Below are 13,443 nucleotides of genomic sequence, written 5' to 3'. Positions count from 1 at the left end.
AGCGGTAGTATCTCAACGGGTGGAGTGTTCCCCGGCCAACCTACTACCTACAAAGACTAGAGAACAATAGTTTAATTTTGGAGTTTCCCTCTCCTAGAAAAGCTGCTTATCATAGCTAGAGTCTCTTCTACCCTTACCGAGAGGAAAGTAGCCACTGAACGTAAGCAGTGCAGTAGTTAACCCCTGGAGAAAAGAAGAATTGTTTGTTAATTTCAGTGTTGACAGGTGTATTAGGGCAGAGGAGAATTTGGAAAGAATAGGCCAAACAATTCCGTGTATGTGTGGGCAAAGGAAAAATGAGCCGTAACCAGAAAATATTGTCTGGTCATTCAAAGAACCCAAATAACTCTCGAGCGGTAGTATCACAACGGGTGGCTGGTGCCCTGGCCAACATATGGTTTTAGTTACCCATAATACACGTTCTTCATAACATAGGCTACCAGTATTACAATTATATAAGATCGTTATTGGAGTGGAATCATACACGTAAGTGTGCTTGCGAATGTGATGTTAACCATCAACTTAAAAACTGTACTGCAAACATTAGTATATCTGAGTAACAACGCCAAATGGCTGGTTGACAAGAGGATTCACACAGTCTTCAATTTCACCTGATTATGTCAATAAATCCATAACAATTTCAACAATTTGATTAAAGTATTTCAGTAGCTGTTTATACTGCAATCGTCTTCAATAGTAACTTTTTGCTGATTCACTAGCACGCTTGATATTCTCCCCTGTGCTACAGGCTGCTCCTTTGTGACACTCGCTCTTATCATGTCATTTAGATTAGACCAAAGGCAATATATGTTCCATAATATGAAGCATGTAATTAAATGTTTCGTCACATTTACTGTAGAGTATTTGTCCCTATTTCGAATGATGTCTTTAATCTACATTTACACGATGGAAAATGGTTACACACTGTTTAAGATATATTCACAATTACGAATACATACATAAATAACAATAGAGAGAGAGAGAGAGAGAGAGAGAGAGAGAGAGAGAGAGAGAGAGAGAGAACCGTTTGCATGTACCCTCTTGTGTCTTCGTTTATAGAAACTTTGATCATTAGAAATTCATGTTATAATTATTTAGAATGATTGAATTCAGTGGTTTATTAAGAGTCCCATTCTATTTTGTTATACAGGTTCAAAAGGATGATAAAAATCCTTTATATTATTTTGCTATCTAGTGATGAATCACGATTTTGGTGGAATCATATACAGGATCTACGATTCTACGGTCTACCCTGGAATGTTGAAGACTTGAAAATAAGTTTGTGATATCCAGAGCCTCCTTTATTGTAACAGTTTATCATTTAGGCTACTCCCTTTAAAAATAAATTGAATAAATTAACATATAAATAAAATACGAAAAATGATAGTAACAATTGGTGAACATCAACTTTTTATTACTCTCCAATAGAATTTCATATTCACTTAAAAAAACAGTATAGTGTTGTCTTCTCGTCATCATATTTTACACAGCTTTAACGCATTAGCTAATACTTAAATATGATTCAGGTCATCATATGTTACATAGCTTTAACGTATTAGCCAATGCGTAAAATATGATTCAGGTTTTCATTCTCATTCCAGATGAAGTACCTGGGATAGAAAAATGTTTTGAGAATTTGATAAAGGAAAGGGGGGTGGTGGAGGCCGGCCAAGGGACGGGCGTGGTAGAGAAACATCCATTCAAGGTGGATACCACCTTGAGTGACTCCTTACATTTGTTTAACAAATGCTCATACTACAGTTCTGTTGTAGTTGTATTAATTTTCAATTATTTGCGTCTCATGTATTATTCTAAGCCTTCCTTTTAATCTCCGGTTATGCCTTTGTTCTTTTAGTAGATTGATCAATTATTGTTCGAACGATATTAAGTTATATTATGTTCATTGATAGCAGACTTTTCTAATATGATATGAGATAATCATTTTTATTGTCGTTAAAATTTTTTATCGTTACATATGAGGAGAGAGAGAGAGAGGAGAGAGAGAGAGAGAGGAGAGAGGAGAGAGAGAGAGAGAGAGAGAGAGAGAGAGAGAGAGAGAGAGAGAGAGAATAATCCAATCACTGTAAACATGTTTTGACCAACAAGACCGTTGGAGCATCCAAAGCTTTACACTTATTGAATTCTTACATCCGGTTACGTTCTACAGTGAGTCATTATAGCTATTCTACCGACAGGATATACGCTGGTAAAAATAGGCATTATTCACACTCCTTAGCCTTCCCCGGGGCAACAAAATTTACTGTCACGGTCCTACGAATCCACGTGCGTTTTTCAATGGATACTATGGATGATAAACTGATGCATATATCTTAAGAAGTTTCAATCATAGGATTCAATCAGGTCTAATTAGCGGATAAAAATTTGCTTGCCCGAACAGTTAGAAATTGACTGTGACCTAACGGCAAGTGCCTGTGCCCCTAAACATACGATAGAAAGATACGCTGAGCACACTCTTGGAGAAATTCTCATCTACTTATTTGAAAGTCGTGTTACGAGATATTTTTTTGTCATGTCATGGAGTTTCAATATCTTCAAGAGGATTTTGAATATGGGAATTGGTGATCATACGGAAATGACACCGTCCATTACTCACTTTGAGGAGGCTCGGTCGCTAGTTGTGTATATGTATACTACAGTTTTTGTTAGTGTCAGAAAAGCAAATTTATACAGTTTATAAGATTATAAGCTATTAATTTATTTTAGTGTACACCATTTCCTATTAAGTATTCTTTTTATCCCCCATTAAACGTAATAGAAATAGATTAAATTTAAAGCGAGTCTACCCTGGGTTGTTTAGCCATGACGTCACTCTCATATGAAAGATTCTGGTTGTGGTCAATTATCTTCCCGTAAACTAAGTCATCAAATCTCGAGATGTCAGCAACCGCCGAAACTGTTGGTGTTCCCCTGAAAAAGGCTTCTGATATAGATATTCTTAAGCCGCTGAAGAATTTGATTACCTCGCGATATCAAACGGCAGAGCAGGAAAGCTACATCGGTGCCATTAATGAATTCTCAAAACTAAGGACATCGGCCGTGTGTAGGACCTTAGACTTCCACGAATCCTCCTTGGAGACTATATACAGGTATACGGATTGTTTTTACTTCAGATATGTATTATAAATGTATATTGTTTACCTAAAATGAAATATTCGTTGCTATCAGACTGCGTAAGATTGAAACCGTTCTGTACCATTGTCTTCCATTGTCCTGGGGTTAGAGTTCTCTTCCTTGAGGGTACACTTAGGCACACTATCCTATTTTACTTCTCTTCCTCTTGTTTTGTTAAAGTTTTTATAGTTTGTTTAAAGTATTTTATTTTAATGTTGTTACTGTTCTTGAGATACTTTAATTTTCTTTGTTTCCTTTCCTCATTGTGCTATTTTCCCTGTTGTGGCCCTTGGCTTTACAGTTTCCTGCTTTTCCAACTAGGGTTGTAGCTTTGCAAGTAAAAATAATAATAATAATTTGTTATCCCATGTTAGGTTAGGTCACCGTGTAGTGCGTAGTCAAGAAGTAAGATATTGAAAATTATTGTACAGTCAGTTTAGTTAACTGATAATGGGTGATATAGGGAAAGATATGGCTTATACAGAGGCTTATGCTGTGATTCTTTTGCTAACTTCTCGAGTGGGAAGTTTATATAATTTAGAAATGTATGATTAATCTCCAGATTACTGCAATAGGGTGCTTTTATCTATAAACTTTAATCTGCCCAAATATTTACCTGCCTAATGTGTTTTATTAAGTGTTGTGCAAGTATTAAACTGGTCGAACCTCTTATAAAAATTGTTTTCACTAGTACTGATGACCGAACTATTTTACTGGCATTTTTTTTTTATTTGGAAATTACACCTTAGGTGTGAATAGGCCTCTGTAAATTTCAGTTTCATATTTTTCCATAAGATAAAAATGTTATGTACTATGCAATTTCGTAATTTTTGTGTGATACAGAAGTGTCGGGTATGGTACCATGTGCAGTATGGGGTCACTTGGACTATTAGTGATCTTTATACCCTTTCAATACTTGGGACAAAATAGAGTAGCAAGGCCATGTTAGATTGTGAGCAAAGCAAGCCAGCGTGGAGCAAAGACTAACAGGACAGTAGTTAGTGTTAGTTTGGCAGACCAACATACACTATACATAATTAAGTGTTGAGGAAGATAGGCGCTGTTAGGAAAGATTCCCAATTTCTATGCAATTGCCAGGTCAGGTGACCCAATGATATACACACGGGATTTTACTTGTTACGTAGGCCTGACTTGTGAATTTTTTTATGTTCATGGAAGGTTAGTCATCAACCCCAATGTATTTTATGTATAATTTTTGCTGTATTGTGTTGGATGTGAAACAGGGTCCCTCCACTCTCTTCTGTCACTCTTCATAGCCAAACTCCCATGATGTCTATACATTACACGCTATCGGTCGATCGTGCAGCGCCATCAATGGATCCATTGTTGGCGCAGCAATCGGTAGATTATGCGGCGCGTTCAACGTATATGGTTTAGGGCGCACAATGAAGCCGGGCTTGCTGCCGAGCAATCAGTCATTTGCGCAGTGCTATTGATTGATAGGGACTTAGTATCTGTGTGATGCATATGGTTAATCCAAAAGATTTAAGAAAGTAACATTAAGATTAACTAACAAACTGTAAACTTTCTTAATATATTCACTTATTTATATGATGAATTGCCATTAAAAAGGTATACTTTCATCAAATTAAAAACATTAAAATTCACAAGAAAGTACTTATATTTATTTAAGTCTACAAAACAAGGCTCGCCATCCAAAAAGAAAATACAAATTTCAAGTGAAACGCACATGTCAGTGCTATTACTAGTAATGATGCACTAAAATTCTCAAAGTTTAATACATAAGAGGACGTGAAAAAGTCAAAAGTGACTTTTCATTACTGTAAAAATTTTTTAAATAACTTTGTCATCGGTTAGTTGTTGTTGGAAGGAATAACATGATAAAAAATTTTTGCAAAACACATTAAGTAAAGAAATGGGAAGAAAGATAAACTGCTTATTAGACATCAGCTCATCATCAGTAATCAGTGTCATCCATCTCAACTGACAAACCCTTCACGTCCTATTCGGTAATTAGTGTCACTCTCCTGCTGACTAAATTATCATCCATCTCAACTGACGAATTCATCATCTTATTCACGAACTGCTTATCACCAATTACAATGACAATTTCAATGAGTTTATCCTCCAAAGTAGGCCTACAACATAATACATTAAACAAAATACATTACAGTATATTGTTTTTGTCAACAAAAAGATTGATTCCATTTTGCAACATACTACAAAATAATTTACTGACGTTGCTTAATACAGCAATATCACCTTCAATATATCCCTCAAACGCGCATCGCAATCGATCGATGGTTGCGTTATCTATTGATGTCTGCACTAACGATGGGTCCATAGATGGTGCAGGGCGATCGGCCAATGGCGCATAACATATATATCGTCATCTATTCCTTTCTTCCTGTTTATTCCATATGCACAGTTTTTCTGACTGACTGCTATTCAATCCTTCTCATCAGATGCTAAAACCATCTCAATATTTGAGTTCCCAGACTTTCTTCAATCTCTGAATACTATGTCCATCTGTCAATTCACACACTGTCCATTAATGTAAACATTTTGTGGTGAAACCTTTTCAAAATTTTTTGGATGTCAATACAAAGACAGTTCTTGACAAGATAATGTGGATATGACAATAAACGAGGCAAGTGCTGTGTGAAATGCAGAATGTCTTGGAATGTATACGTTAAATTAATTATGAAAGGTCCTGCAGTATAGGAACAGAAAAACAGCCCTTAAAGTAAAGTAAGGAAATCACAATATTGGCAAAATAAAAGTGCAGGTAAAATCTGTGAACAGGTGATCTGGTGGAGTGTTTGTATGAGGCAGGATCACCGTTCGAAAATTAGATGAAACTGTTTTAAATTTGCTTAACCCTACCCTAACTAATAAAGAAATTTTTATGCCTGCCCTCTCATTAAACATACTACCCAATTTGCCTGCCTACCTACTGGGTCATCAGCCTGTAGAAATGTCTGCAGGTTCAACAAAACCGCTTCAGTCCTCGTTTAATGTGACCTCTAAAGGACTAGCCATGTTCCAGGTCCTTTTGCACCATGGATCGTTCTTCCCTTGGTTCTCTACAAGACCTGAGCAAGAAACGGTCCTGGTAAAAAGGTTGCCAGACAAGAATCTCCTTGTTCTTCCTGGATTTGATACTTCCTATAGAGGCATCAAAGAAAAGGGGGTAGGCCACATACAGTACCACAAGTTATTAGGACTAGGATCAGAGCATGAATGATATTGTCTCTTAATCCCCTAAAAGGCATCCTCTTCTCTTGGGAAAGTACCTGGGGAATGACAGTGATTCGTTGGCTTCCCGTTCGCGGGAAACAAGTCTTGCTCCTACGAGTCTCCCCTTCGGGATATCCTGTCCACGGGTTTGGATTTTCTAGAATCCACCCCATCTGCAGGAGTGTTCCTCCTACGGCCTCTGCTTTAGAGGTCTTCCTTCGGGAAACGGAATGAATATTAATGACAGGCATTCATCTTCCTTCTGCGGGAGGACTGTGGTTAGCTGTTGTATTCCTTTTTGCGAGCAATTTCTCCAAGAAAGGAATACATGGCTTCTCCCAACTTCCGTGCAAACTTGTAGTTAGACTTGTCTCATTAAGAGAAACTACTAGCGCATCGGTCTAGCCTCGTAGGCAATACGAATCTTGCACGCAAGACTCTTCATGCCGGAAAGATGAGTCACGTCCAGTGGCATGTCTACAACTTCAGAGAATGTATTACGGACTTTCTTTATGACTACATGATCCGTAGTGAGGGTCGAGTGAAGTCTGTTTTCTCTTCCTTAGGGTGCTATTCCAGTTATGCTCTCAAAATTACCATCGAAGGGAATCATGCTCTTTGGCTTAGGCAATGGAAGACCTTTGCTCGTCCATCGAGCATCTCCTCTATTCGTTACTCTCCACAGTTTGAACTGATTTACCCGTAGTGACGTAATATAGCTCTCAATGGGAAGGGTGGCTTTTTTCAGTTTTGGGGTTCTTTTCTCGAGGACCTAGGACACCTAAAAGAGCAGATCTTCTGATCTCGAAGACAGGTTTCTCCCAGTGTGTCCCTTAACCAAAAGAAAGACTTACTCTATGGGTCTTCCTCAACGTCTCTTGCTCACGGCGAAAAACCAAGTAACATCCAATTTTGTTCTGTACAGCTTGAACCTCTGGTTCAAGCCATTCAGACCAGAAACCTGACGCTTTGTAATGAAGGCCGTTATACCAGTAATTACTTGAGGACATACCTCGAGGAGGATGCTTACCTAATCTCAAGGGTACAGCACGTTTTGCCAACCCTGGATTGCCTGAGGGAGTGTATTAGACTCCCATTCCTGACTGGGACCCACTGGGTCATATACCCATCATTGATTCCTCCTTTTCATGCCAGTGCTTATATTAAGGCCATACGTCAGGAAAACAATAAAAGAGCTTGCTCCTTGGGTTCAGCATGTTTTGCTGACCCTAGGAAGGTCAAAGGAGGCATATAAGTATCTCGTTCGTGACTGGGACACTGGTCATATATCAGTCATGGAATCCCTCTCCTTCTCCTCATAGAAGTGACCCAGAGCTCATAACGTTTTAGACCAGAATTCGTCCATAATGTTTAGAAGCAGCTCCTTTGTGGCACAGACCGTGTCATTGATAGGATGAAAGCATGTCTGATCTTCACCTCACCCTACCTGCCAGAAGACCCGGTACGGTTTCTCTATCGCTTCTGTGGTGGTGACACAACAAGTGGTTTAAGAATATCTCAGGCTCCCTGTTGGATAAGTAGCAGAAGGTTGAGGACATTGGTTACCACAGGTAAGGCTGGGATGAATGAAAGAATGTCTGGGTTCTTTACTTTCGTCATCTTCCCCTGTTTTGGGAACAGCACCATGGGTTCCTTTACAAACTGGCTTCAACCTCTGCAGGTAATAACCACTTCTCTTGTGTACCAAGTATAGTTTATTGTTATATACTTGTACACGTCTCCAACACACCCTGGGAGGTAGGCTTTGGGAAACTTCTATTTATGTGTAGGGTTCCTATTTAAACTAGAAAACTTCTTATCTAGACGTTCATATGAAGTCTCTCACAACTACTTGGGTTGCAGGCCACTATCATACTTGTATTGATAAGGGAGGTGGCAATGTTTCCCTCGATTACAGTCTAATACTGTACTAGGTAAACCCTAATCAATTACTAAGCCTGTAGTCGAACTTACCCTCCTAAGAGTGAGTCATCCTCATAAATAACAGAAGGGTTGTTAGTATGGGAACAAATGATAAATTTGGAGATAATTTGTATTTTTCCCTAATACAAACCCGTAGTTATTTACAGGTATATAAATTGGCCCACTATCACCTGTCCCCTAGCAAGTCCTGCCTGCAATCAAAAAGTGACGTAACTCACTGCTGTGAGAGTATATATAGTTGGCTGGGTACCCCCCTGCCTACTTAATCAAGTGGTTAGGTAGGGTTGCCACCTCACATTTTAAATCTAATGACTGCCTTGCAGCTCTGCTGAAAGTATATCCACATAAATAACTACAGGTTTGTATTAGTTAGGGAAAGATACAAATTATCGCCGAATTTGTCATATTCGTGGTCCACGGGATGCAAGGGTGACATGCTCTGTTTTTACACCTCCCTAGCCAAATGCCCAACGGGACTTCCCCTCTCCTAAAGAATACTCCCATGTTAAATGTTGAAGGCTTGTCTTCGTGTAGGAACAAATCACAAACTTAAAAATGATTTGCATTTTTCATAGCAAGTCCCGTCTGGAGTTAGAGTGAGGCCCGTAGTCAAGCCACATCCTATTTACTTGACACGGGTGAGTAGTAAATGCCATATTTGTTGCTAGATCTGCAATGATTCTGCATTGGCCATAGCAGCTTGCACGCTAATAGTGTACCCATATTAAATGGCTTAGGATTTTATAGCTATGAAAAATAAGTTACAGTATTTTGAAATTGATTTGTATTAGGGTTTTAATGTACTGTACATAGTTTTATTTTAGGTAGGTTATGATGGTAAGTTTGCATATGGTGCCAAACCCCTACAGTTGATATTAATTCTCTAGGAATATTTGATTGCACTCCTGATTGATATGTTTTCTGTAATCTTCTATGAAGATATGCATTGTTCAAAAAGTTTTTTCAAGGTAATTACAATATTTGCAAGTTAGCCTTGGAAATGAAAGTGAAAACATTTATTTTAACTTGCAAAGTCGTAACATCTATTATTCAGTAATTTGTTGCACAATCTTAGTCCTCTGTATTTTCAGATATTTTGACCAGATTGTTGCATTGGAGTCAAAGATCCCTGCAGCTGAAATACAAGTACCTTTCAAGTGGAAAGATGCCTTTGACAGAGGGTCAATATTTGGTGGTCGCATCAGTCTCAGTAAGTGAAGAACTGCTTTTGATGTACACCTTGCTTTTGTATTTTCATGTCAAATGAACAAGTTTTGATATATTATTCCTGTTTGAATCTTGCATCTTACTTTTCAGTGTCAATATACAAATCTTAGTTGCAAAATAAAAAAAATATTTGATAAAATTCCCCGGTATCAGTGTTTTGAGTCTCTCTCTCTCTCTCTCTCTCTCTCTCTCTCTCTCTCTCTCTCTCTCTCTCTCTCTCTCTCATACACGTTTGTTCCGGCGTAGATACTAACCTTCCGCTATTTATAGGGTATACTTTCGGCGTAGCTGAATGACGAGCCATGATAATTTTAGTGAAGGATAACTACCCCATCCACTAATTAGCGGGGGGGGGGGGGGGGTTAGACTGGCTACCCCGCTCTCTCACACCTCTCAGCTGAGTAACCACTTTACTTTATGGCTCGGTAGAGGACGGTTATGCTGCCTTTCTCTCCCTCAAAGACTTGCCTTGATTGTTTTTCTGTTTTATTTTTTTTTCTCTTGTTTGTTTTCATTTATCTTGCATATATATGAGTGTATATGTGTATAAATGGAAATATAGGTTTATGTTGTTAGATACTTGTAATTTTAATTACTGTTGACAACGTATCCGACTGCCTCCGCCGTAAGGGAGTTGTCATTGCTGCCCTACCCTGCGCTGATGGTCGGCAGGTTCTCAACACTGCCATGTGTTTGTTTCATTAGTGAATTAAAGTGTATAACAGTTCAGCTCCCTTTCGAGGAAGGTGACTTATTCCCCGAATAATGTATTTTGTGCAACAGAGCATGAATTGTAATTGATCACAACTTCCTTTTTTCACAGGTAGCGGCGACGTTGAACACAAGGCTGATTGCCACGGCCGCCTTTTTCATTATACTGTGCTCCATGTGGTAGCTCGTGAGCTGCCCACGTTACGAGGTAGCATTCACTGTCAACCTTCAACTTGATGTTCTTCCTTCGAGGGGAACTTTTCTCTCTCTCTCTCTCTCTCTCTCTCTCTCTCTCTCTCGCGAGAGAGAGATTTTTCTTTACGCCTATGCCTTTTTCCCTTAGAGCTGGGAGAAAGCTTGCCTTAGGCGATGTCCTCCTTCGGAAGGACTTCTCTCTTGTTCGCAAGAGAGTTTCTTACGCCTACGCTTTTTTTCCCATAGAGCTGGGAGGAAGCTTGTCTTAGGTGATGTCCTCCTTCGGGAGGACTTTTCCCTCGTTTGCTAGAGATATTTTACGCTTACGCTTTATTCCCATAGAGCTGGGAAAAAGCTTGTCTTAGGTGATGTCCTCCTTCGGGAGGACTTCTCCCTCGTTCGCTAGAGAAATATTTTATGCCTATGCTTTATTCCTTCCAGGGGCGGTGGCAGAGCTTTCTGTGAAGCAGGTTACCCCTTCGGGGGATCGAGTCTCTCGTTCTCGAGATAAGACCGCCTCTGGGCATCGGCAGTCCCCCGTTACGCTTATGGTTCTTCCTTCGGGAGAACAAACCTTTTATGCGTAGGTGTTATCTTTGAACCTGCTGGTTCTCCTTGATCCTTCAGGGTCTCGTTACGATCACCCTTTGGGCTGGCGTGATCGTGAGCCTTCGGGCTCTCGTCATGTTGATCCTGCGGGTTCTCATGACAGCAGGAGGCCTTCGGGACTCTGCACGAAACCTTTGGCTTTGTTACACTGAACCTTCGGGGTCTCGTAACGGTGGTAATGTTGAGCCTTCGGGAACTTGTACCATCAATCACGCTAACCTTTCTGGGTCGTGTGACAAAAGAACCTCGGTTCCTCGTTACGCTGATCCTTCGTGGTCTCGTAACATTAGTTACGCAGAATCCGTGGCCTCTCATAACTTTAGTCACTCTGACACTTCGGTGTTTTGTGACAGGAAAACTTCAGTTTCTTGTTACGCTGACCCTTCGGGATCTCGTAACATTAGTTACGCTGAACCCTTGGGCTCTCGTAACTTTAGTCACTCTGACTCTTCGGTGTTTTGTGACAGGGAAACTTCGGTTTCTCGTTACGCTGATCCTTTGGGGTTTCGTAACATTAGTTACGTTGATCCCTTGGGCTTTCGTAACTTTAGTCACTCCGACACTTAGGTGTTTTGTGACAGGGAAACTTTGGTTTCTCGTTGCGCTGACCCTTCGGGGTCTCGCAACACAGGCTACGTTAGGCCTTTGGTCTCTCGTGCCCTCAGTCACGCTGATCCTTCCGGGTCTCGTGACTTCTCGTTTGTGCTGACCCTTCGGGGTCTCACAACGCAGTTCACGCTAAACCTTTGGGTTCTCGTGATCATCCATACTAATATGACAGAGTTTGCAGACTTTCGTTGTGTTGATCGTTCGCGCTCACACAACACAGGCTATCGTGAACCTTCGGGTGAACCTAGTAGTGAGTAGTCTCGCCAAACTGAGAGCTCTCGCATGCAATTTGGCGCGCATGACCAACCTTTTGCGCGCACAACCGGATTGGCGCTCACAGCCGATGTGGCGCGCACGACCGATTTGGCGTGTACGACCATATTGGCGCACACGACTGATTTGGTGCTCACGTAGAACTAGGCGCGCGCAATCAGTTGAAATGCGCGAACAACTCTTGTGACAGAGTTTTTCGAACTCGTTGCGCGAATTGTTCACGAGTGCACTAGAGTTTTTACTCATCACGAGAGTTTTCGAACTCTCGTCCTGTGAATTGTTCGCGCTCGCCCATCGTCATCAAGAGTTTTACTCTTATGACAGAGGGATACCTGCTGTCTAGGGGTTTCCGAATCTCTACTGGTAACTATAACACAGCTCCTTTGGGTCCTGGTCACGTAACACGATTCTTGAAATTTCCATCAGGAATCAGCGACAGAGTTCCTGTGGGTTCTCGGCACAACATCCCTTAAGGTCGTGAGAAAGGAATTCACAAATAGATTCTTAACCCCTAGGTTCTCATCCGAATCTCTCGGTTTCCGCGATCCAGAGTTTTTTCTGAAAACTCTATGGTCGACCCCCCCTACTGGTTGGGTCTTCCATAGGTGTGACTGGATACATCACTCTACACTCCCAGTTGATTACCATTTCAGCTAGTCTGGTTGCGCCAGCACCGATCCTTTCGTTTTTGAACGAACCACCGTCATCTTCCCTCCACCTTCCCACTTCGAGTGGTTTGGTTAGCAGACAGAAATGAGCGGGGAATGAAAAATTCTTTACATTCCAGTTCATTTCCCCTGGCAGGCCTTGCCTGATTTAGACGGTAGTTTTCTCACTAGCGAGAAAGCGTTCGATGGCAACTCCTTTGGGTAAGCGGTCGATGGCAATTATGTCTGGCCTTCTTGAAGCAAACCCCCACATACGAGACTTCACCCTTTTCAGGAGACACGTTCCTGAGAAGATTTTACAGAACTTCTATGGGTGTTGTTAAAACTTCATGAAGGCTGTAAGCCTTCTCAGAGCATGCGCTCTAGCCAAGACAAAACCGCGAGGTTATTGTCTTAAATTCGGTTTTACCGTTTGAATGGGGCAGCCTCCCCCGTCATTGTACCCTGGGTATAACGACTTGCCTTTTTACACGATAGGCTTCCGAGTTTTTATTCTGTCCTTAAAGGGTTGTTGTTCCAAACAATTAGTCCCGAAGGAACATTGTTAACTGACGTTAAAAGAACGATAGCAACAGCATGGGCAACTTTTCATTAAGTTTACCAACGTTTCAAACCCCGCCCATAGGTAATCAGACATCCGTTTCTGTGTAATGAACACTGGCTAGCCCCGCACATAGAGAGGAGGGGTAAACCAAAAGGGAAATGATCTCTTCTATAACTGTATACTGTATTTTGTTTGAGAACATGTTCGCTCTCATTCAAGAAAATATTAGTTAGTCAACGATCAAAATTCCTTCGGCAATAATGTTGCGATTCATCGCACATACATTATTCCCGCAACTGGATTCGTTGC

The 13,443-nt window shown here is 40.7% G+C and overlaps 1 protein-coding gene across 1 annotated transcript in view; it reads left to right on the top strand.

The window, feature by feature from the left end:
- Nucleotides 1–2,815: 2,815 nt before the first annotated feature.
- ALiX (programmed cell death 6-interacting protein-like protein AliX) overlaps nt 2,816–13,443 on the top strand; it is a 97,512-nt gene continuing 86,884 nt past the window's right edge. Inside the window, exons 1-2 of the mRNA XM_068357029.1 lie at nt 2,816–3,107; nt 9,390–9,508. Coding sequence (XP_068213130.1) covers nt 2,896–3,107; nt 9,390–9,508 — 331 coding nt within the window. The 5' untranslated portion in view covers nt 2,816–2,895. The remainder of the gene's footprint in view (nt 3,108–9,389; nt 9,509–13,443) is intronic.

Source organism: Palaemon carinicauda, chromosome 33 (genome assembly GCF_036898095.1).
Source record: "Palaemon carinicauda isolate YSFRI2023 chromosome 33, ASM3689809v2, whole genome shotgun sequence".
In the NCBI taxonomy this organism is placed as follows: Eukaryota; Metazoa; Arthropoda; class Malacostraca; order Decapoda; family Palaemonidae; genus Palaemon; species Palaemon carinicauda.
The sequence above is the reverse complement of the archived record's forward strand: the minus strand, read 5'-3'. Positions and strand labels throughout refer to the sequence as shown.